The 25564-nt window shown below is 39.3% G+C and overlaps 1 protein-coding gene and 1 pseudogene across 4 annotated transcripts in view; one reads left to right on the forward strand and one right to left on the reverse strand.

Annotated features, from left to right (window-relative positions):
- AMPH (amphiphysin) overlaps window positions 1-25564 on the reverse strand; it is a 234236-nt gene that overhangs the window by 54339 nt on the left and 154333 nt on the right. For all 4 annotated transcript variants that reach the window (XM_002751342.7, XM_035253205.3, XM_035253206.3 and 1 more), the window contains 4 exons: window positions 22793-22868; window positions 22101-22183; window positions 19651-19789; window positions 17979-18107 (listed from right to left, as the gene is read on the reverse strand). In XM_002751342.7, the coding sequence (XP_002751388.3) occupies window positions 17979-18107; window positions 19651-19789; window positions 22101-22183; window positions 22793-22868 (427 nt within the window). The remainder of the gene's footprint in view (window positions 1-17978; window positions 18108-19650; window positions 19790-22100; window positions 22184-22792; window positions 22869-25564) is intronic.
- On the forward strand, window positions 16995-17763 carry LOC100392578 (proteasome (prosome, macropain) activator subunit 2 (PA28 beta) pseudogene; annotated as a pseudogene).

Raw genomic sequence — 25564 nt, forward strand, 5'->3', positions numbered from 1 at the left:
GGAGAGAGAAGGGAGACAGCCATGTCTCCTAACATTTGCTGCAAAATGAGCTCCTATTAACAATATTTTTGGATTAGAAAGAATGTAAGCCAAATAAGACATAGGATGAAGTCCTGCTTTGATAATTAAAAAATCTATAATACTACACACAAATATTTGCTCATTTATTTGCAGTATCATGATACATGAAAACAATGTGGGCTTGAAGTCAGCCTAAGCCAGGCTCAAGTTAAGCAGTAAGGGGCAAGGCTAAGCTAATGCCCTAAAGTATATCACAGAAAAGAGAGTTGGGGTCAGTTTTCACACAATTTAAATCACAAGTGTTTAGCATTCAATATAAACTGCTTTCAAAACACTTTGTTGCCTAGAAATTGAAATGTCAAGCCAATGGGTAAAGTATTACATAATAGCAGATTTTTGGAGACAGATTTTTGAAGAGTAGGAGTTACTTTAATTAACATTAATCACAGACATTAAAAACTGAGAAATGTATGAAAAGTGAGGGGGTATAACCTAAAAGGTTTTCTTGGTATATCTGCACTCCTTGCCGAAGAAAGCTGCTGAGGTTTCATGCTATTAGCCTTGCCTTTTTCTATTTTGTAGCATGAGTACTCCCCATATATACTTCAAAAAAATTTCACAAGAATAACGCCCTTCTGAGATCTCTCCTTTCTTTAATAATTATAAGCACAAAACTATCGACTGATTCCCTATTGAAAATCTGAATAAGCTTTGTTTTTCACCAACTTTTATGTTGGTACAAATTATATTTTTAAAATTTAGTAACCATATTATACTTGGAGTATGATAGGCACTGTTTTAAGAACTTTACACATATGAACATTACCTCATGTTAACACACTTTGGTGCAGGCTCCTGCTGACAACACTTTATTGCCTTTAAAACATTGATCTTGCCATGTTTTCCAAACTGCGTTGTACCTGCATTGTCAAATACAATCCTTACAAAAAATTGAGGGAGAGATGGCAGCAGTTTCCCATTTGGGAGAATGAAGAGAATTGGCTGGATGGTTATCTATCGCCATGGTCCCCAGCTGCCATGCAGCAGAGGTAAGACTGCAGTTGGCACCTCTGACACCGATGCCTGCCAGGCTGCCACTGATGCCCCAGTCCCACGTTTCTCAAATTGGGGCCCCAAGAATCTGCAGAGGAATTCTCAAAGTTCTACAAGTTCTCCATAAAATGTTCGGCCATGTGAATATATTCATTATTACCTTTTAAGCCAATGAATCCCCTTAAGGAATCTCAAATGGGAATTTAGAGATCAAGAATGAAAAGGGGCATCAGACTATAAGGGGCTATGCTCAGACTTTGATTGAGATCAATCTGGTTTTATGCCCCAGTTTTACCACTTGCTAGCTGTCTCTCCCTGGCCAATTCGTTCCGTTTCTTCAAGCCTCGGTTCCTTCATGAATAAAATGGGATTCCTAATAGGATTACCATGAGTAATAAAGATGATAAACACACATGTACATAATATCTAGGAAATACTCAAAATGGAAATGGAAGCTAATGTTATTAATTACTATTAGTAACAATGCATACATGTGATTATGGTTTGGCGCTGTGTCCCCACCCAAATATCATCTTGAATTGTAATCCCCATGTGTCAAGGGAGGGACCTGGTGGGAGGTGACTGGATCATGGGGGTGGTTTCCCAGATTCTGTTCTCACGATAGTGAGTGAGTCGATGGTTTTAAAGTGTAGCACTTCCCCCTTTGCTCTCTCTCTCCTGCCACCATGTAAGATGTACCTTGCTTCCCCTTCACCTTCCGCCATGATTGAAAGTTTCTGGAGGCCTCCTCAGACATGCAGAATTGTCAGTCAGTTAAACCATTCATTCTTTATAAATTACTCAGTCTCAGGTAATTCTTTACAGCAGTGTGAAAATGGACTAATACAACATGTGAGTATGTAAAAATCACTGTCATCAAATATCCATAATGCCAATTTGACTGCCTTTAAAATATGTAGCTGTTTTTTTTTTTCAGGCTTAACTTCTACTTAGTATTGCCCTCTTAGTCTTGAGAATGATCCCTTAAGCTACTCATGTCAAAGAGTATTTTGGTAAAGCTACAAAAATAGCAATAGGATTTTGCCTGTTTATGTAGCATTCATTTTTAAACGGGCGGGAAAGTACTCACAATTCTGTCACTACATCTTGGAACACAGTAAGGTGTAATTTTTCTCAACAAGACAAATGAATCCTGTACATCTTCATTACAATTAGAGTACATATAGTATGGTCCCAACACCTTAGCTTTTTGGGGACTTGATCATAAGTACTGCTTTACCATCAAAAATCTGCAAGGACTGACTTGGAATGTGCTCCCAAGAAAGGAGAACAGCTTTGGAAACCACAACGGGGACAAATCTTCCAACAGGAAAACATTGCCAATCGCAATATCTGTGCTATGTTTCATGAGGTGTCTTCTACTTGGGACACCTAAGTTTATTAGTAAGGTACTGGACCTCTTACAGTGAAGATGTATAATTTGAGCATAATCCTTATGCCTAACACCTTGCCATGTCTAAAATCCATCCATAATAGATGGATTTTACTTCTCCATACCTTACATGGAGTTGACCATATGTCAGGGTAGCCAATGGATATTAGTTAATGTCATGTAAGCAAAAGCTCGAAATGTGCTTGCATGGTTTGCCGGTTGGTTTGTATTTCTGCCATTCACCATGAAAAGTACAGCCTTGGGTAGCTGTTGGTCCCAAAAGAATGAGAGACACATGAAGCAGATGTGGACCAAACATAATCTAATTTTCTCAGCAGTGTTGAAGATAAAGTCATACGAAGAACCAGAGAAAAGAAGACATTTCACTAACAAAGGAACAACATGAAGGTAGCAGCAGATTTATCACCAGAAATAATGAAGCAAAAAGCCAGTGAGGCAAAGGACTAAGAAAAAGAAACTATCAACTTAGAATTATATGTCTCTTGAAAATATTTTTTAATAAGAATACAATGAAGATTTCAGACAAACAAAATCAGAAATAATACATCACCCTCATATCCACACTGCAACAATGTGAAAGACATCTTTCAGGCAGGGGAAGATGATACCAGATGGAAATATGCATCTCTACAAAGGAGGAGCACCAGAAATAGTAACTACCTAGGTAAGTATATGTGAGTTTTTAGTATTTAAATCTTTTAAGAAGATACTTGTCTACTTAAACAAAAAGAACAAAGTAATGTGAAGTTTATAACATAGATAAAATAAAATCCATGACAAAAATGGCACAAAAAACAGAAGTGAGGAAATGAGAGTATATTATTATTAGATTTTCATACACTACTTTAAATGACATTGTATCATTGAAAGTTAGAATGTGATAAATTAAAATTTATACAAAAACCCTAAAGTAACCACTAAAATAACAAAGAAGTTATAGCTAATAAGCAAATAAAGAAAATAAAAGAGAATAAAAAATGTTCAATGAATGCAAAAGAAAGCAGAAAAAGGTTTAAATGAACAGAAAAAATGAAAAACAAGTGATCAGTGTGCTAGATTTAAACTTCACCTTATGAATAACCTATGAAAAGGGTCTAAATCATGCAATTAAAAGGCAGAGATTATTTAATTATACAAACAAAACAAAACAAAAACAGGAGCCAACTAGATACTGTCTATAAGAAATGAACTTGAAATATGTAGACACAAATAGGTTCAAAGCAAAAGAATATAAAGATGCACCATGCCAACATAACTAAAAGTAAGCTGTAGTAATTACATTAACAATAAAAAAGTAGATTTCAAATCAAAGAATATTATCATAGATAAAGAAGATCATTGCCTAAACACCTCTGCACTCAGTTACAGAGCTTCAACATAAAGCAAAAACCAAGAGAGCTGTAAAGAAAAATAAAAAGGTGCATACAGTTTTATAGGAAAGACTTCAATACTCCTCTTCAAAGACTTTAAAGAACAAATAGAGAATATGAGCAATGGTATAAAAGATTTAGATATAGCCTGGGGAGAAATGCCAAATGTGGGTGAAGGGGAGAAGAAAAGCAAAGCACACTGCCATGTGTGTACCTACGCAACTGTCTTGCATGCTCTGCTCAAGTACCCCAAAACCTAAAATCCAATAAAAAATTTGAAAAAAAAAAAAAAAGATTTAGATAACACTATGACTAAACTTGACCTAATTTACACTTATAACATTCTATCTAACAATGGCAGAATATATATTCTTTTTAAGTGTACAAGGAAATGTAACAGAATAAGAAATATCCTGGGACATTAAATAGGTCTAAATTAATTCTTTTTTTAAGGCCCTATCTGTGGTTTTATTTCTAAAAACAAACAATGGATAAACAAAATGGAACCTCATTCTTGGATATACAACCAGAGACAATGCTAAAGTTCCCAGTACAACTCTATTATAAAGACACATGCATGCATGTGTTCACTGCAGCCAAATTCACAACAGCAAAGACATGGAATCAACCTAAGTACTTATCAATGAAAGCCTGGGTAAAGAAAAAAATACACACACACACACACACACACACACGTACACCATGGAATACTATGCAGCCATAAAAAGAATAAGATCATGTCCTTTGCAGGGACATGGATGGAGCTGGAGGCCATTATCGTTAGCAAACTAACCCAGGAACGGAAAACCAAATACCACATGTTCTCACTTAGAAGTGAGAGCTAAATGTTGAGAACACATGAACAGAGAGAGGGAAATAACACACACTGGGGCCTATTGGAGGTGGAAGGTAGGAGGAGAGAGAGGATCAGAAAAGATGGCTAATGGCCACTAGGCTTAATACTTGGGTGAGAAAATAATCTTTACAACAAATGCCCATGACACAAATTTATCTTAGGTGACAAACCTGCACTTGTCCCCCTGAACTTCAAATAAAAGCTTAATAAAGAGTTGCCCCATTAAAGAGCACAGCATGAAGGTGGCTGCCATATGCATACTCAGTCCACTCTTCTCCTAGAGGCCTCATCAAATGAGATGCAGCCTTCTTCCTCTCCCTGGCACTCTCAAGACCCCATGTGCCCTGGCTGGAAAAAACTGTCACTGAATTACCTCTGCCTTCAACTAATTTAAAACCATTCAAGCCACACAAAGTATGGTCTCTGACCACACTGGAATTAAATTTGAAATCATTAACAGAATAGTTTCTAGAAAATCCACAATATTTTAATCATCCAGAATGATCTCTGCAAAATCCACAGATAATACTCTTCTAAATAACCCAACGAGTCAAAAAAGAACGCAAAGTAGAAATTAGAAACCTGAATGAAAATGAAAACAATATATAAAAATGTGGGCTTTGTTATTAGTTTTACATGTATTATGACTAACAGTATACAAGCTGAAAATTATAAGAATAGAGTCAGCAAGGAAGAGGGATAGGGCCTATGCTTATAGTGAGGTTCTGTTATGACTAGTGGAAAGAGATGGCTAAACTGGTTGAATGAAGGCCTTCCTACCACTCTATCATGGTATTCACCAATAACGTCACTGATGTGCAATGCCCTGAAGAACTTTGCTAATACCAAAACCCGAGCAAGTTGTAGAGAACCTGCATCCTGGACACTGAGGGTAGAAAGAGTGATATAGATTTGTTCATTTACTGAATGCCTGGCATCTGCTCTCCCGGGTGCCTGCAATGCTGTCATATAGCCCGCAGCATTCTGCCTCCCATGTCTGCACAGGAAACAGCACGGTTCAGCAGAAACATGACAGGTGTCCTCCTCTAGAAAGTAGGACTAATGACGTGTAAATCACAGAATTGATGTCAAGGTTAAATTGAATGAGACCTTGCGAAAAGATATTTGGTAGCTTTCCCTGTGCTGCAGACAGAAAGAGCCTAGGCACTCCTAGCGGCTCTGCAGTCAGAACCTGGAAAGACAGTGAGGCCGAATGACACGATGGTGTGAAAACATTTTCCGAATACCAGGTGATACATAAACTGCGCTGCTTGGTTACTCTTGCTCGAGGAATGGAACAATGCTACTGGTTATCCACCAGGGCAAGGAACTGACTAAACTTGGGCTTGAAATGCACTGTGTACTTTTTCTTCCTTCTAATTTTCATCTTACTAATTCTTTCTATCTTAAAATAATGTTATTGTGTTTACTTTGAAAAATAGCAAGGGAAAGAAGGGGCAGCTGGTCCAGAAATATGCTACACTGAAAAGCCCGTGTGGTATTGAGAACCAGGTTACAGATACGCAGCGAGAGCTGCATGTGTCCATAACTGCAGGCTGGCCGCATCAGGACTGCGCGGGTGAAAACACTTCATGGATTGATTCTGCAAGTTGAATTCTATTTCAGTTTGGCTGGCCAGGGAAAACAGTGTGATTTAATGAACTTAAAAAGTAAGATGCTGTATTAAAGTGGAAAACTGAGATACGAGAGTAGAAGAGCCAATGGTGTTCCGTGGGTCCCAGCACTCGGGGTTGAAAGGTTGTGTTCATGTCTGCCTGTGAGCATGGCAGGCATCTTTTAGGGTTGATGAGCAGGGCTTGGAGGAATAAGCTTGGATGTGCAAGGGGTAATCTTTCTGGATTTGTAAGGGGGAAATCTTGTCAGAGAAAATATGCAATATCATAGTTGGGGAAAGATTTAGGAAAAATAGTTGGGAGTATCTGCTATGAAAAAATCCTAAGACAGGCAATATTTTCTTCCTCTCTAACACTGGACACAAAGATAGTCCCTGGCAAAGAGGGGTCCTTCCCTAAGCCCTGAATCTAAGGGGACCCCCATGCTTTTGAACACCTTTCTTAAAGCTCCCTAAGTTGTCTTCTGGGAGAAAGGACCAGCTGCAGCTGCAGTGCTATCCGGTCAGGGCATCCTGAGCCTATACCAGGACTGGGCTTTCGCTTCCGTCTCTCCTCTTCAGAGCACTCCCCAGCCCTACTCCACACGTAGAGTCAATGCTCCTGGACCTCGGGGGGTTCCTATCCACAAAGCTGTGGAGAGCACTGAAGATGGGGCCTGTTTCCAGGAGGGTGGGTGGTGAGACAGTGAGATTGCTCTTTCTGGTCAGCTTGGGGCACTTCACTTAGAATCCCCTGAGACTAGCCATAAGAATGTTGCTGATAAGCTCATTTCAATTGACTCCAACTTTTTATGTGGAAGAATGCCATGATCCTGAGGGAGGGTGCACATTAGATTTAAAATCAAGTCATCAAGTTAGAATAAAAGCCAATCCAAAACATTTTCTTTCTTTCTTTCTTTTTTTTGAGACAGGGTCTCACTCTGTCACTTAGGCTGGAATCCAGTAGTGTGATCATAGCTCACTATAACGTCAACCTCCTGGGCTCAAGAGATCCACCTGCCTCTCAGCCTTCCAAGAAGCTGGGACTATAGCCACATACCACCATGCCCAGCTTTTTTTTTTTTTCCTATTGAGATAGGGTCTTACTAGGTTGGTCTCAAACACCTGACCTCAGGCAATCCTCCTGCCTTGGCCTCCTAAAGTGTTGAGATTACAGAGGTGAGCCACCATGCCTGGCCCCAAAACATTTTCTGAGGACAAGAATTAAAAATGAGAGAGAAATAACCTTGCATATACATACATACATATATGTGTATATACATATATATACACACACATATTTATACATATATCTATATATACATGTACACACATGTATATGATTTTTATCTTGATCTTTTGTTAGAATCATATTTATATGAAATGGATTTGATTTCCAGGAACATAATATCTTTAAATCTTTATTTCTTAAAATATTTTACAAAATACCCACTTCCTAGGAAAGCATATTTTAGGGGTGAAGGAGAGACTGTCTGAGAAACTCTGCCCTAAACAAAGTTTAATGGAGCTTTGTTACAGAACTTTTTCAGAGCCTTAAACATGCTGATGTAAACTGTGAAAAAGCAAAAAAGATGTCGCCCCCCACAAGTCTCATGTAAACAGAGATTCACTTTTAAAAGAATTTAATGATACTAGTGTTCCTCAAAAACATACTTTGGAAAATGCTGTTTTAAAAGAATAATGTAGAGACACAAACACACAAGGAGGGAAGGGGAGAGAGAGTGAGAAAGAGGGAGAGGATTTCTAAGTTCTTAGGAAGGAAAAATAGGGAACAATTTTTTGGATCTTGGAAGAATCACTTTTGTAAACACAGAACCAGAAAAGCAAGATAAAGCATTGGGTCTTTACCATGGGGCATCTTCCTGTGAGCAAATAAGGACAATTTACCAGAGAAAACTCTATGCTACATTTAAAGTTTGGGCCATTAGAGGGCTCTGCAGACCTAATGGATTTCTGTCTTCAATCCCAGGACACACTCAGGAGAGAATCATCACCGTAATGGTGCTTGGTGGAGGAGACATACAAATCCATCTGAGACTGGGTACATTTCAGTCATTACAGTTTGAGCTTCTGGGCAGGATTAACACAAATGCTTTTCTTTCCCCATTAAGCACATGATACAAATAGCAAGCTGGGGAAACCGATCCATCTTCTAAATGCAAAGGACTAATTAAAAAATTAATATTAAAATAAAATGTAGATGGATCATCCTATATTGCTATAAGTGTCAGAGAAAACCTTTTCAGGCACGTCTAAGCTGTCTAGTTTCCAATGCTCTTCTTCCTGCAGCTTGTGCCTCATTTTTTCCAGGCACTGTTATTCATTCTCTTTTATCTATTTATCTGTAGACTGTCAAACACATGATTGCTGGATGATACAGTTCATTCACTTAGAATATGTAGCTCGACCTACAATCTGATCAATACCTCTAATGTTATAAGCATATATCTGTATATGTTTGTATCCAACAGCCCAAATACGGAACACTTTGAGTCACACTCGTTTTGAAGGGCACTGTTAGGAATGGTCAATCACTGCACACACTTGACACAGCTGGCAATTACCCTGGAAGAAATCTGTTAATGCACTGCGGTGCTTTGTTAAAATGGTCACTGATTTGTGCCATGTGGAATCCTGATAGCTTAAAACAGTGGTTCCCAGAGTGTGCTACCAACACCAGCAGCATCAGCAGCATTTCCCTAAGAAATGCAGATTCCTGACCTCATCCCAGACCTGCCAAATCAGAAACTGCTGGATGGACTGGAGGAACACAAAATGGCTATTTATATCTACAGAGGAACAAGCCACTGAAGAAACTGCCAAGATGCTTCAGGAAAAGACAGCATCTGTACATTTTAAATTAAAGCCAGATTATGTCACTCAATAAACCAGAAAGCAGACAGAAATATAAATTCTTGTTTCATTCCCTCTCTTGACATCTTGACATGAGACAAATGGTCATTTAGTCCATGGAAACACTCCAAGTAATACTCTGGTCCAGCTGCTAGAGCCACGTTGCTTTTCAGATTTAGAAAAATGGCAGAAATCCTTTTCTGACTCCTCCGCAGATTAAAAGAAAGCAATATAAATAAGGCTCAGCCCCCAAAACACACTCCTATAATGTCTCTGGTGCTTGGTTCTTCCAAAATTGCCTGACGGACCAAAGGAAATGACACACAGCCAGTGAGCTATAAGAGGTATTGATGGAGAGGCATTGAGAGCTTCCAAATTCCTTTCCCAGAAGCCTTGAGGTTATGCATAAAGCACTAGCAAAGCATAGGCAAGCGGCTCTACCTGGGAATAGTGTCCTCACAGGAGCTGCAGCTGGAACATGCTTCTGTTTGGAAAGGCACGTCCTTTCCCCCAGTTCTTGACTTTTTCCATCACTCTCACCCAACAGTACCAGCAAAAGCTAATGCTTCTTAAAGTATTTAGGAGACTCTCCTGGCATCTGTAATTTTTAAAAGTGCTTTGATTCTTTCTCCCCCCACCGTCAACAGTCCTTACCTATGAGCCAGCAAACTATGAATACAAAGAAAAAAACATTTAAAAGGAAAGAACGCTCTGAACCTCATCTTTACTTCATAGTGAGTCTGAATGTCATGTTTTCTCTACTTCAGTTGCCTTATCTACCAAATGGGGACGTCCTCAGCTAAGTATCCAGGCTTCCAGGTGACCAAAGTCTCTATTTGTGAAGGAACTGAGATGATGCTTTGTGGGGGTCCGGGTCAAAGCCACCGAGTAAGGGTACTGTTGCCCTAAAACATTCCCAGTTCAGAAATTCATACAGCGAACAAAGAGACTGAAGCTGGGCAGAAGAAAAGGCAAAGAGATAGTACAACTTTGGAAATTAGAATTGCTCAAGTTTGTCCCAGGGTAACTGGCAGATGCTGGGTAAGATCCTTTGGTGCTAAGACAGCTATCCCTGGCGGCATCTCTGTATCCACAGACATACAATTTGGCCATGCACTGATAAACACCATTTCCTCTCCTCAGAGGAGCTGCTAAATCACATCTCAAGCCCCAGATAATTTTACCAAACTCAGCATCTTATGTAAACAACAGAAGGAAGAAAGCAATAGCTCAAAGCATTTTGCCTATTGACAAGTGTGCTTGAAAACGATGAAAAATCACGATTTGCCACTGCATTGCATCTGAGTTTTTATTTTCTGAGGTACCTATTATTATCAACACACGAGCACTGCTATTCTCAATAGGATGCAATTATAATTGGGATATTATGCATAGTGTAGTTATTGATGTGCTCGGTAATCAGAGTTCTACATTAGCACCTCTTGTGAAATGTAAATATTATTCCAAACCCTGAGAACATAGAAAAAAATAGTATCACCATGACTTCTCCGTGGTCTTTCACTTGTAGAAAAGAGAGATGGTTTCAGTGATATTAGACGCAGCTCCAGATGTTATGGTAATTCTTGAGTCAGTTTTTTAAAAAAGCCACTAGGAGCAACAAGCCTGCAAGTAGCTGCAGGTGGGATATGTGTATCCAGGTACATTAAAGATCAGTAGGGACACGGACTTTCACTTGCCAAATCATGTAAATAATATGCCCCTGTTGAAGGACAAAAGGCTTAAAATGATTCACGTCTTTAAATTTCATTTCCTATTCTGTACTAAGAATCAATATAGAAGAAACAATAGAAGACATAAACATGAAATGATATATAGAGATAGATGTTCACTGAAGTGCTGGTGAAGCAACATCAAGTTGGAAGCAACCTGTGACCAATGGTCAGGGGCTGGTACACCCGACTGATAGAGTATTATGAGAAACTATGTTTCTGCAAAGACAATATTACAACCAGAAAGTATGCTCAATAAAATGAAGTGGAAAAGTCAGAAATACATGGTAGTACAATCTCAATTTTATAGTGGAAAACTGATATATACCCAGGGATGTGGGGAGGCTCAAGGAAGATACACCAAAGTCCACTAGTGGTGTGAGTTAAGTGATTATTAAAATTCTTTATTCTGGGAGACCGGCTTAAGATGGCTGAGCAGAGAGAACTAGCACATGCCTCTTCCACAGAGAGGAAGCAAAATAGCAAGTAGATATTCACACTGTGAACAGATCACCTAAGAGAGAACACTGGGATTCAGCAGAGAAGTGATAGGAAGCGCTGAAAACAAGGAAGGAGAGAGAGCAACGCTTTCCTCAGCTGAGACCAGGAGAAGCTCCTGGACATGAGGAAAGGGTAAGTGAGAACCCCCAGGACTCCTCATACCCAGCACCATCTTTTACCATCCTAGCAATGGGAGAACCTCTCAACTGATGTGGGTTTCCAGACTTACATGGGGAGGTGTCTAGACCGCGCAGAGACACTGTTCCAGAGAGAGAATTCACATGCAGCCCCATAGGCCCTGAATGGTTGCAGATTGGAGGCATTCTGAACCAAGTCCCCAAAGGACTGCATCTTGCTCTGGGGCTGCCACTGCCACCGCCATCACCAGCTCAAGAAGGGAGAGGGGAGGCCTTGCACCTTCATGTACTACGAGGAGAAATCCTGTGCACTTCTGAGGGCTGCTGTGGAACCAGGGGATGAGAAAACTACTCTCCACAGCCCCAGAGCTACCTGCCTATACTACACCCCGCCCTCCCCAGGGGTAGTGGGTGCCATTCTGAGAACCTGGATTCCAAAGGTCTGCATCCCTCCCTGGGGCTAAGGCTGATGCTACTGCTGCCCAAAGAGGGCCAAAGAGGGAGAGGGGAGGCCAGGCACCTTCACACACTTTGTGGACAAATCCCACTGATGCTCCTGCAGGCTGCAGTGGGACCAAGGCACGAGGAAACCACGTGTTCCACAGGTATCTCCCTACACTGCTCTTCCCGTGAGAGGCTTTGTCCTCCCTAGTAGCAGGTCCACAGGGCAGCATGGTGCTTCTTACACCTGAGCATTTTGTCAGCAGGCTGGAAACCACCCCACCCAGCCTGTCACAGCCAGTGTTGATGCAGCTTGACCTGAGGACAAGCTACTAGATCAGTCTTATCACCCCAGTACTTTAGCATGCTGTTCAGGGGCCTGGAAATCTCCCAGCCCAGTCTACTACTGTTGGCACCTGAATATTCCTCCTGGGTCTGAGGTTGGGTCAGCCCAACCTGCCAAAGTTATCACAGGTGGCACCCACCAGAACACACCACCAGCAGCCCAACGGACTGGCACATCCACCCTGTTACAGCTACCACCAACACCAGAGTGGACCACTTGGGTTCCAGTGGGTTACTCCACCACTGCTACTGACATCACCCACATCACATCAGCTGCCCTGAGGCTTGAGAACCTGACCACACACTCATCCCACTGCTGCCACTACCAGTATCTGAGCAAGCCACCTGGAGCCCAAGAATCACCCTGTGTGAACTCACTGACATCGGAGCTAGTGTAACCCACACTAGGCCAAGGACAAGCACATTCAGCCCACACTGCCACCACTGGGGCCCAAAGACTGGTCAAATCAGCATTCCTGTCCTCAGCAAAACTTTACCCTGCCCGCCACCACTAGCAAAGACACCCAAAGCCACTGAGGAAATCACAAGTACAACTGACACTATTTACAGTCAAAGAAATCACACAAAGATCACACTACTACATGTGGCCAAAATCAAAGCCAAAATGTCCGACCCAACCAACAACATATATACATCTTCAGGGAAAAGCTCTCCCTACAAAAACCAATTTCAAAGAATTGGAAGAAGCAACCAGATTGGACGTTGGAAACTGGAAGTTATGCCAGATACACAGATATCAACACAAGGAAACAGAAACAGAAAACAACAAGGAAATATAATACTTCCAAAGAAACAAGATAAAGAATTCAAAATATTGTTTTTAAAGAGGTGAGATACAAGAGAATTTTGAAAAACAAAGAAATCAGAAAACCATTTTAGGATATGAATGAGAAATTTACCAAAGATATAGATATTTTTTAAAAGAACCAAATTGAAATTGTGGAACTGAAAAATTTATTGACCAAAATACAAAACACATTTGAGAGCTTCAACCATAGACTAGATCACACAGAAGAAAGCATCTCAGGACTTGAAGACAGGTCTTTGAAATAATCCAGTGAGACAAAAATAAACAAAAAAGAATAGACAAAGCCTTCCTGACATTTGGGACAATATAATGCAACAAAATATTTGAATTATTAGTGTCCTTGAGGGCCAAGAGAGAACAAATGGGCTAGAAAACCTATTTAATGAAGTATTAGATTGAAAACATCCCAAGTCTAGCGATAGACCGAGCCATCCAGATATAGGAGGCCCAAATATCCTTAAACAAATAAAATGCAAAAAAGATCTTCTCAATGGTATATTACATTCAAACTATGTACTAAATTAAAAATAAAAGAGAGAATACTAAGAATTGTAAGAGAAAAGCATTTGTTTATTTAGTCAGTTTATCTTTATCTGTTTTCTTTCAAGGCTATTACTGATATGCAAGGCTTTATTACTGTCATAATGTTAATTGTTTTCTGGTAATTTTGTGTGTGGGTGTGTGTGTGTCACATATATATGTCATTGTGGTTTGGTAGTATACTGTAGTAGTACCATTTGAGTCATCTCTCTTCCTCATTTGTGTGTTTGGACTCACAGAAAGATTGGGGGATGGAGGGATGGAGGTGGGCAAAGGTAAAATGCTACCTACTGGGGGTCATGTTCACTATCTGAGCGATGAGAGCATTAGAAGCTCAAACCTCAGTGTTACACGGTATCTCTATGTTACAAAACTCTACATATGCCCCTGAATCTACAACAAAATAAAAATAAAGCAGTCTCGCAACAGACAGAAGCCCAGAACTGGTCAAATTCACAGCCCAACCTTATCAATACCAATCCTCCTGAAACTATTTCCCCCCTAAAAAAAATTGAAGAGGAGAGAACTCTCCCTAACTCATTCGACAAGGTCAGCACTACCATGATACTAAAACCAAACCAAAAAACAACGAAGAGAAAACTATAGGCAAATATTTATGATAAACATAAATGCAAAAATCCTTAACAAAATACCAGCAAACCAAATCCAACAGCACGTCAAATGGATGAAATACCATGACCAAGTGGGATTTATATCAGGGTTATAAGGACAGTTTAACTTACGCAAAACAATAAACTGAATATATCACATCAACAGAATTAAGCAGAAATCTACGTGATTAATAGATATAGAAAAAGCACTTGAATAAATTCAACACAACTTCATGATGAAAACTCTAAACCAACTTGGAATAGAAGGAGCTGACCTCAAAGTAACAAAGTCCATATATGACAAAAGCACAGGTAACATCATAGTGAATGGGGGAAATGCTGAAAACTTTTCTTCTATGAACAAGATAAGGATGCCCATTCAATATAGTACTGGAAGTCTTAGCCAGAGCAATCAGGCAAGATAAAGAAATAAAAGGCATTCAAATTGGCTAAGAACAAGCCGTACTGCCCCTCTTTGCTGATAGTATGGTCTTATAGGTAGAAAAAAACTAAAGAATCCACCAAAGAACTCCTAAATTGGATAAATAAGTTCAGTAAAGTTGCAGGATATAAAAAAAGTTAACATACAAATATCAGGAGCATTTGTACACCAAAAAGAGCTAGAAGGGAAAGAAATCCATAAGGCTGTCCCATTTACAGCAGCTACAACAAAATAACATACCTACAAACAAATTTAATGATGAAAGTGAAAGATCTGTAAGAGGAAAACTACAAAATACTGATGAAAGAAAATGAAAAGGACAAGGATCAAAAATATTCATATGGTAAAAATAACCATAATGCCCAATACAATGCCTACCAAAATACCAACATTTTCAGCACAACTAGAAAAAAAAACCATAAATTTGTATGGAACCAAAAAAGAGCCCAAATAGCCAAAGCAATTCTGAGCTTAAAAACAAAGCTGGAGGCATCACATTACCTGACCCTAGAAACATATTACAAGTCTGTAGTAACCAAAACAGCATGACATTGGTATAAAAACAGACACACAGACCAATGGAACAAAATACACAGCCCAGTAATAAATCCACATTTTTACAGCCAAATGAATTTCAATAAAGGAATCAAGAACATATACTGGGGAAAGGAAATCTTCAATAAAATAGTGCTGGGGAAATTGGATGTCCATATACAGAACAATGAAACTGGATCTCTATCTCTCTTGATAAATAAAAATCAACTCAAGATGGATAAAAGACTTAAACATAGACCCAAAACTATAAAACAACTCGAAAAGAACACAGGGAAACATCTCAAGACATCAGTTAATGGAAGATTGCATGAGGAAGACCTCAAAACCACAGAAAACTATAATAATAATAACAGAAAAAATGAGACTTTATTAAACTGAATGGCATCTCCACACAAAGGAAACAATGAATACAGTGAAGAAACAACCTGGTGAATGGGAGAAAATATTTGCAGACTATTCATTCAACAAGGGAATATTATTTAGAATATACAAGTAACTCAATAATTTTAAAAAATCCCATGAAAAAGTGGGCTAAGGACATAAATAGACACTTCTCAAAAGAAGACATACAAATGGCCAACAAGTATACAAAAGCATGCTCAGCATCACTAAGTAACAGGGAAATGCAAAACCAAACCAAATTGAGATGTCATCGTACCGCAGTTAGAATGGCTATCATTAAAAGAACAAACCAAACAGATGCTGGCCAGGATGTGGAGAAAAGGAAACTCTTACACAATGTTGGTGGGAATAGAATTGGTACAACTGCCATGGAAAACAGTAGGGAGATTCCTCAAAAAACTAAAAACAGAACTACCATAAGACCCAACAATCCCATTATTAGGTATTTATTCAAGAGAAAAGAAATGTGGATATCAAAGGAGTATCTGTTCTTGCATGTTTATCACAGCACTATTCATAACAGTAAAGCTACAGAGTCAGCCTAAGTGTCCACTGATGGACAAATGGATATAGAAAATGTGGTATATACACACAATGGAATACAATTGAACCAAAAAAGAATGAAATAATATCACTTGCAATAACATGGATGGAACTGCAGGTCATTACGTTAAGTGAACTAAGCCAGGCACAGAAAGACAGATGCCTCATATTCTTACTAATATGGGAGCTTAAAAAAATCAATCTCACGGAGATAGAGGATAGACTCATATTCTTACTAATATGGGAGCTTAAAAAATCAACCTCATGGAGATAGAGGACGGAATAATAGACAGCAGGCTGAGAAGAATGTACGGGTGGAAGGAGCAGATAAAGAGAGGTTGGTTAGTGGATGCAAACATACAGTTAGATTGAAAAAACAAGCCCCAATATTCAATAGCAGATTAGGGTGACCATGGTCAGCAACAGTGTCTTATGTATTTCAAAGTAGCTAAAGAGATGACTGGAAATGGTACCAATGCATAGAAATGATAAATGCGCAAGATGGTGGATGCCCCAAATACCCCGACTCAAGTCATTCCACATCCTATGCATGCAACAAATACATGTACCCCATAAATATGTAAAATATTTGCCATCAATACAATTTTTAAACATAAAAATTTTAAAAATACAATAAATTCTTCATTTTATACTTTTCGATATTTTCCCAATTTTCTATGAGTATATACTACCCTTAATAAAAAAAAAAAAAAAAAGAGAGAGATCTAGCGACTTGAAGCAGCATGGCCAAGCCGTGTGGGGTGCGCCTGAGTGGGGAGGCCCGCAAACAGGTGGAGGTCTTCAGGCAGAATCTTTTCCAGGAGGCTGAGGAATTCCTCTACAGATTCTTGCCACAGAAAATCATATACCTGAATCAGCTCTTGAAAGAGGACTCCCTCAGTGTGGCTGACCTGACTTCCCTCCGGGCCACAATGGACATCCCCATCCCAGATCCTCCATCCAAGGATGATGAGATGGAAACAGATAAGCAGGAGAAGAAAGAAGTCCCTACATGTGGATTTCTCCCTGGGAATGAGAAGGTCCTGTCCCTGCCTGCCCTGGTTAAGCCAGAAGTCTGGACTCTCAAAGAGAAATGCATTCTGGTAATCACGTGGATCCAGCACCTGATCCCCAAGATTGAGGATGGAAATGATTTTGGAGTAGCAATCCAGGAGAAGGTACTGGAGAGGGTGAATGCAGTCAAGACCAAAGTGGAAGCTTTCCAGACAACCATTTCCAAGTACTTCTCAGAACGTGGGGACGCTGTGGCCAAGGCCTCCAAGGAGACTCATGTAATGGATTACCGGGCCTTGGTGCACAAGCGAGATGAGGCAGCCTATGGGGAGCTCAGGGCCATGGTGCTGGACCTGAGGGCCTTTTATGCTGAGCTTTATCACATCATAAGCAGCAACCTGGAGAAAATTGTCAACCCAAAGGGTGAAGAGAAGCCATCTATGTACTGAACCCAGGACTAGAAGGAAAATAAATGACCCCCCCCCCAAAAAAAAGATAATTTTCAAATGCCGTACATCTCCCATTTAAGAATGCTTCAGACTAAACAAGTAACTAAAATAAGCCCAAATGACAACTAAAATTATATTGTTGGTTCTGGCACCTGCCTCCACTCTTTTTTAGGTCTAACCCCTGAGAGTCTTTCCAACATGAGTTTCATGGACATCACAGCTTGGAACCAGGCACTTACCTGGGAAGGTGTCGTCACACTGATTTCTGGAACAAAGTTGTCCTCAAAGAAACTGATGATATTCTCCTGCTGCAGTTCCTTTGTCGGGGTGACTTTAGGTAGGGGTGGGACAGGAGGCCCTTTCCTTGTCTAGAAAGCATTAAATACAAACATTAATCCAGTCAAAGACGATGTGTCAGACATGAAGAGAACAAGCTACGTGGACAGACTGAGCTCTGATTGAAAGTTACATCTGCATATAGCAGCAAGCCTGCCTGAGTCAGGTAAAGAATGCTGTCTACTTAGGAGGCTCTCTCAGCCCTGATAAGCCACGGTTCAAGGGAAAAAAACTGAGGCTGTAAGAGTCCCCTCATCTCAATTCAAGTACAATACACACAGCTGCAGGGCCAGGTACATACTTTTAAGGTTAAACTAGGCCAATACCCTCTTCTGAACTAAACTGAAAATAATTTCTTATTTCAGAAACAAAATTTCAAAACTAAAGCAAGCTTTTCATTTGAATTGGTGAGACCAACTATACGCAGTTACATTTCACTTTCCATTCAAGGATTCTGAAAAGTAAAAAACTGTAAAGCTCTGTTTAATACATGCATCTTCCCAAGACTTTCCTTAGTTCAACTACGTACAGATGGTCCTCAACTCATGATGGTTCAACCTATGATTTTTTTGGACTTCAGGAAAGTGTAAAAGCAATAGGCATTCAACAGGAAGTGTGAAGACACTCTCTCTTAAGGTGGAGCAGTGGCAGTGAACCACAGTTCCCGGTTAGCCCTGTGAGCACGAGGGCGAGTGACTGATACCATGTTCTATGGTGTACTATAATCAGTAAATTTCAAAGATACTCAACATGATTATAAAATTGGCTTTGTGTTAGATAACTTTGTCTAACTTTAGGCTAAGGTAAGTGTTCTCAGCATGTTTAAGGTAGGTGGGCTAAGGTACGTGGACTTGATACTCAATAGGTTAGGTGTATTTAATGCATTTTAACTTACAGTATTTTCTACTTGTGATGGGTTTATCAGGACCCAACCCCTTTTTAATGAAAGCGGCTTCTGTATAAGGAAGGTTGAACTGGACTGGGGACTTTACGTTTTTCCACAGAAACTTCATTTTCACCCAACATAGGGAGAATAAAGGTGGCAGTTTTTCTCTACAGTAACCTTTGCCCAACCCTTATTGTTTATTTTCAATGATTTGTTCAATATAGTTTTATTAAGTGGCTACTCACATGCAAGTGCGTGTACCAAAAAATGTCCAGATGTACCAAAAAATGTGAAATGACATATAAACATAAGTGCTTTTCTTGGCAGTACTCGCCAACTCGAAATCACTAGGAGAGAGAATGTTTCATGCAGAGGTAGGATTTAAAAGGAGCACTGAAAGAAAAGGGTTTGGTATCAAGAGATGGGAGAATAGAGAACATGCTATGCTGAGCATGCTGAGAATGTGGTAAGAAATCCCAAAAGACTTGAATATAGGGCATGGGAGGAAATATCAAAAGTCAAATAAGAAAAGCAGGTGGATACTTTCACGACAATCACAATGCCTAAAGCCTCACACCTCAGTCTCCCTAACTGGAAACTTCTCCTAAAGCCCTGGCACCGTGGGATCATCCTAAATGGGGCCACCTCACCATGAGCTCGATCCCCCAATATATTTGACCTCCTCCTACCTGTGAAGGTGACCGAGGCCGTGCTGGTGCAGGAGACGCAGGTGCTAATGTATGATTTGGACTTGCTGTCGGGCTCGGGAGGGGTGAAGGCTCCTCAGGCGGTGACGGCGTCTTTGCAATGCGAAGAGGACCCGAGTCACTAGAGGAACACAGGGGATTAAGCAAGGGACCTTCTGAAGAACAGTACTCATCTGATCAGGGGTTTTCTATCTCAGAGGAATCCTGAACCCTAACAGGTACTATCTGTCATCCTGCTCTCCCTTCCACGTTAATTCTGGTGAATCGCAACAGTGATGGTGATACCTGGGACCATTTATCTGCACCACACAGACCTCATTCATATATTATCTCATCTTCTCAGTAGCTATGTTTTATTGTCCCCACTTTACAAGTTGTGAAGTGGGGCATAGAGAGGTTAAAAATTAAAACCCTAAAATCACCCAGCAATTTAGTGAATTTGAATTCAGGTCTTAATAATGCAAGACCTCTGTTCTCTCAAACAAGCTCTGCAGGAATCTTCCAGACATAAGCTGAAGTGAATTTACTAGCTTCACTTTCTATTTATAAGAGAATCTTGCCGTGTCACAATCTATAAAAGCATCGATTCTGAAAATTGTAACTTTTATGTTAAAAGACAGCCTTAGGATAGTGTTAGCAAGGATTTTGCAGAAGTACTTTCTGATAACACTTGGAAATAAATTCACTAATTATTTCTTTTTCTAGACCTTATAAATAATTACTCAACTCAGACACCTTGAAATGTGCAAAAAAAAAAAAAAAAAAAAAAAATCGGACAAGATTCAGTTCTGTTTACTAAGAACCCACCATGTTCCCGGCAGGTGGCCAGATGCTGAGGAACAGCCCAAATGTGATGACTAAGAAGCATTCGGGACACATCCTACTCTCTAAGAATTTCTAAAGTCTACAGCTCAAAGAAACAGAGTCGTACCCCAACGTAAAAGAGCACATCTACATATACAGCAGCTGAGGGAACTGGGGCCGTTAGCAAGAACACAGACACGCCACATGATTGGGGTCATGTGCCAGCAACCATGGCCTCGGACAGAAACATAGCCCCCAATCTAAGCTGAATAGAGATGCCACTGAGCTCACTCACCACCTCATTCTGCAGAGGAATGTTGAAAAAAATGAAAGGAACATTCATTAAGTGGTCATGCCCCTGCTTTTTCTTTTTATCTGCTTCGGCAACAGTGAAAGTTTCAGATGACTTTGTCCCTTTCATTTCAACGTAAGGGAACAACTTTTAATTTTTTCATGTACTTCATTTTTAAAACACTCAAATGTCATTCTGACATTCCTATTTCAATTCTTCTTTTGTGCCTAGCCCCATACTGCAATAACCATACCGAAAACAATAACTCTGCCTCTCTTATGTACTCTTTCAGGCAATATTCTTACTCTTAGAAAGAGAAGATATACCTACTGATCACAGAATATAGAAACAATAGCAGAACCTATAAGTAGGGCTAATCCAAAGAGCAGGAAATAAGAAAATTAGCAATCTCTAGAGGGATCCAAGCAGTAACACACGCAGAAGTTGGTTCGTGTGCATGACTATGTGTGTTTTCATAAACATATGCAAATAAGTTTTTGTAGTAAAATGGCAAATATAGAATGTCAGGACTGTATATTACCTTGGAAACCATGTAGTTCTTTTTTCTATTGAATTAAAAAAAAGGAGACCTTTAATCAGAGAGGTTGTGGACTTACTCAAGGAAGGCAAAGAAAGTTAACTGCAGAATCAGAAAACCAAAAGCTGGGTCTTCTGACTCCCAGCTCACTAGCCTGCATTCTCTGAGTACATAAAGTCTGCGAAAAAATGAAATAAAAAGGATTCCAAAATCACCAGAGAAAGCTGGTATGCACCCAAACCCTGCCAAGGTAGCCAGTTCACCTACAGGTCGTTGGGGATCCAGGGTGTTCGACTAGCTTACTCATAACAGCAACGTGCAATGAAACGAAAACACCACAGCATTCACCAGATTGAGAGTCAGGAGGTGAGATCTCACATACTTCCTCCTTCCTTTCCCAAAATAGATTCATAAAAGATGCCAGCATCAATGACAAAAATCAGGACAAATTGCCATAAACTTTGGGAATTCCCTTCTTCTCCAGAGAAAATAATAAGTACATAGCAAATTATGTAGAATAACAAACATACACATTATATATTAAAATTTCATACTGTTGCTATCAGGCCTCAGGAAAAGCAGAGAGAGGCAGAGTCATGCTGTTGTGACAAGAAGAAGAACCTTAGTTGGGTCAGAAGTAAATGTACAGGCACAGAAATAAGATTAGTGTCGGCTTCTAGGGTGAAAAGACTCCTGTGAGACTTCTGTAGGATGAATAAAATAGCACAGGCTGGTTCTCAGATTGCAGAAATGTTAATGAGCAGTAGATTATGGGTGCTCTGATGAGCAGGGGCCTACCTGGGCGCGCCTTGGATACTGAAGGCCTTGTCGGCATGCTGGTCACCCAGTTTTGTCATCACTTCATACAGTTTGTGGCAAAGCTAAAGGAACAGAGGCCACTTGTCTGTTAGCCACATGTCATCCTGGTACCAATTCAGTCTATTTTCCCCAACATACAAATTGCTTATTGAGAAACTATAAATTTGTTTGGATGGCCTCAGGATAACTGAAATTCTGCATATGGTTCAAATTTTAAATCTATGTCAAAACTGAAACAAACTTAACACAAGTAAACTAAATATATATATATATATATATTAACCAGAGTACAGAGCAGAAAACAAAAGCTTATTGTTTACATTGACCCCGCCCTTTTGAAATTAAAAAAAAATCAATCAACAACAGAGTTGTTGATTACCTAAATATTTTGAGACCAATTTTTCATTAGCCTAAAATACCACTTGGAATTCCAACTTTATAAACTGTCTAATAAAAGAAACAACACCATAAAACTGTGGTAAAATCTTCAAAAAGTAGAAAACTGGATAGGGATCCAGTTTCACTATGAAAAAGTGTAGAAATGTTACTGAGTATAACACACTCCTAAGGAAACGTGCAAAAGGCTGAATTCTTTATGCCATTTCATCTGCTTCCAAACACACCTTCCTTCACTTTATATTCCACGTGCAAAAATAATCATCATGACTCACCACCGCAATTTCCTTATGAAACTTGGCTTCAAGGCTAGAGACGTTTTTGAAAGTATTAACATAAAATCCAACTCGTCTGCCATGTGGAAATACAAAGAGGAAAGATGAGAGAGGGAAAGATCAGTCAGTGAAAATAATTTTAATAGCAATGAAATGTATGAAAATCTAGGTTTCTTTCATATCATTTTGAATAACTTTGCAATAAATAAAATACTGAACCCAAGGCAAGCCCAACATTTCCTCATCTGTTAATGAACAAAAACAAGTATCTTTTGGCATAAGCATGACCCCTCCTAAATTCAGTTACCTCCTTAAGACAGTGATTCTCAAACCTTAGTGTGCATGAGAACCACCTGGAGGGTGTGTTTCTGATCCAGTAGGTCTGAGCATGGAGACCGAGAATTTGTATTTCTGATGAGTTTCTAGATAACTCATGCTGCTGATTCAGAGACAACAATTATGGAACTACCACCCTGAGAACTTGTTTATATTTTACATGTTTCTTCCTATGGTTTCAAGATTTGAGAAGTTCATTATGAACTTTTACAAACCCTAAATGGTCTAGTTATTATTATGTGTTTGGACTCTGAAATTTGTTTGATAGAGGGAAATACATAACCCATAAATTAATTCTAATTGTTCATCAAAAGCGAGAGCATGCCGTCACTGAGTAGATGAAAACATAAGCTGCCCATTCATAATAGCAATGAGATTAACTTCTCCTACGGTTTATCTTTACTTAAAATTCCTAACATGTTTGACTGACTCTTAATTTTCTATACCTACAGTGATCATGTGACCCTGATTTCATATATTTTTCTTTTACTTGATTTTAAAAGATCATATACTTATTCGCACATTCATGTGTGTGTATATATATATTCATATGCATACAAATACACATGCATATAGACAACTATGCATTAATAAAGAAAATCCTCCACAGTGTGTTTGGGAAATGGTAAGCACCCAGGAAGACCAGATCAGAGCCTGGAAGAGGAGAGCCTGGTAAAGAAGCAGATGGTTCTCTGGGGCAGAGGTCCTTGTCAGACTATGAAGCACAACATTTATTGGCAGGCAATGAGCAGCCCCTAGATGTATTTGAGATAGGGCAAAGGAGAAGACATGCACCTGTATTTGAGGAAACTAATTAAGGCAGCAGCTGGATGACCAAGGGGAGACCCTACCAGCTACCTGACATTATGCAGAGGGACCCCACTTGCAGCATTTGCAGAGAAGTCTTCTGGGGCACTTTGAGTGGCAACTTATGACCCCTTCTCTAGAGCCCCAATCAACTGGGACAGTAAGTCTTAATACCTTTCTTTCTTCAATTGCTCAACAAAGGACCTATCCGACTCTGGGTACATGCATAGTGGTGGGCGAATATGTCTCTAGGAATGTACAATCCAGTTAGAGAAGCACCCAGAGGGGCTGATTGATGAATATATGCTCTATTCATACTTACGATGGAAATATATATTTATATTAAGAGAAATGTATACATTTATGTAGGATAAATAAATACATGACAAATAAGCAGATTAAATATATATAAGAAATAAAACCACATGGGCAAGTTAAGTTACCACAAAAAGGCATATATTGATGAAATATCAAAAGTGAGTGGATATGGGCAGAAACAGTTATAGAAACCGAAGAGGACAGAAGAGCAATGGGCCCTGTGCCAGCTGCAAACATCAGCTTAAGAGGACAAACTTGGGCTGCAGAAAGAGGGGTCCAATTTAAACAGAAGGAGGGCACAGACAGAAGAGATGTGTAAGTTCAACTTCACTGGAGAATATTATTTTCTTTTTATTAATTTTTTCTATGCTAAATAAAACCCTAATGAATATCTATGATTAAGGTATTGTACACAGCTTAATCATTTCCTCAGAATAGATTTCTTGGAGGTATTTGCTGATAAAAGCAATGAACCAAATAAGCACTGATGTTCACTGTCAAACTGCTCAACTGTTCCCACCAGACTGGGCCACTTATAGTCCCTTAAATATTACCTTATATACAAGATAATTGAACATTGCCTTACATACAACCTTTGTAAATATGATAGCCAAGAGTTAGCATCTCCCTGACTTTTAAGTATATATTTCCTTAATTAATGTTAACACTTTTTATTCATTTATCTATTGCTCATTAGCATTCTTTTTTTTGTGAATCACCTATTCAAATTTTTTGGTTATTTCTTAGTATTGCTTTTCTTTTCAATATGTAATGGTACTTCCATTAAACATATTGAACTTTGAATGCATTAAGCAAAAACACAAAAGAAGTCCCAATCTTCCACATTTCAGTATTTTTTTCTGATATACAGCATATCTGAAGTTGTCAAATCAATTATTATCCTGAGAAACTGGTATAGTATCAGAAATATCTTATTTAGAGTAACTAAACAAACATCTATACTTTTCTAATATTTTGTTTTTTAATTTAGAACTTAAATTAACTAGCATGTATTTAATTAGGATAAAATGTCCAACATTTTTGATACAGTTGTTAAAACATGTGCGCTGAATGGACTGAGAGGCCTGACAACAACTGAGTGATTTTCTCCAGTTTATGAAGTCAGAGCCCCTGCAAAGAGGGGGATGCCTTTAACTAATTCACGATGACAGCCGCAGCAGCTAGTACACGGCAGGCATGAATAAATGAATAAATTCCATGAATGAATAAACAAGCCAGTGAATGAAGAAACTTGGCACTCATTCCACTATGAGAGCATATTCTGATGTGACCCTGGCTTGTAAAAAACTA

This window comes from Callithrix jacchus, chromosome 11 (genome assembly GCF_049354715.1).
Source record: "Callithrix jacchus isolate 240 chromosome 11, calJac240_pri, whole genome shotgun sequence".
Lineage (NCBI taxonomy): Eukaryota > Metazoa > Chordata > Mammalia > Primates > Cebidae > Callithrix > Callithrix jacchus.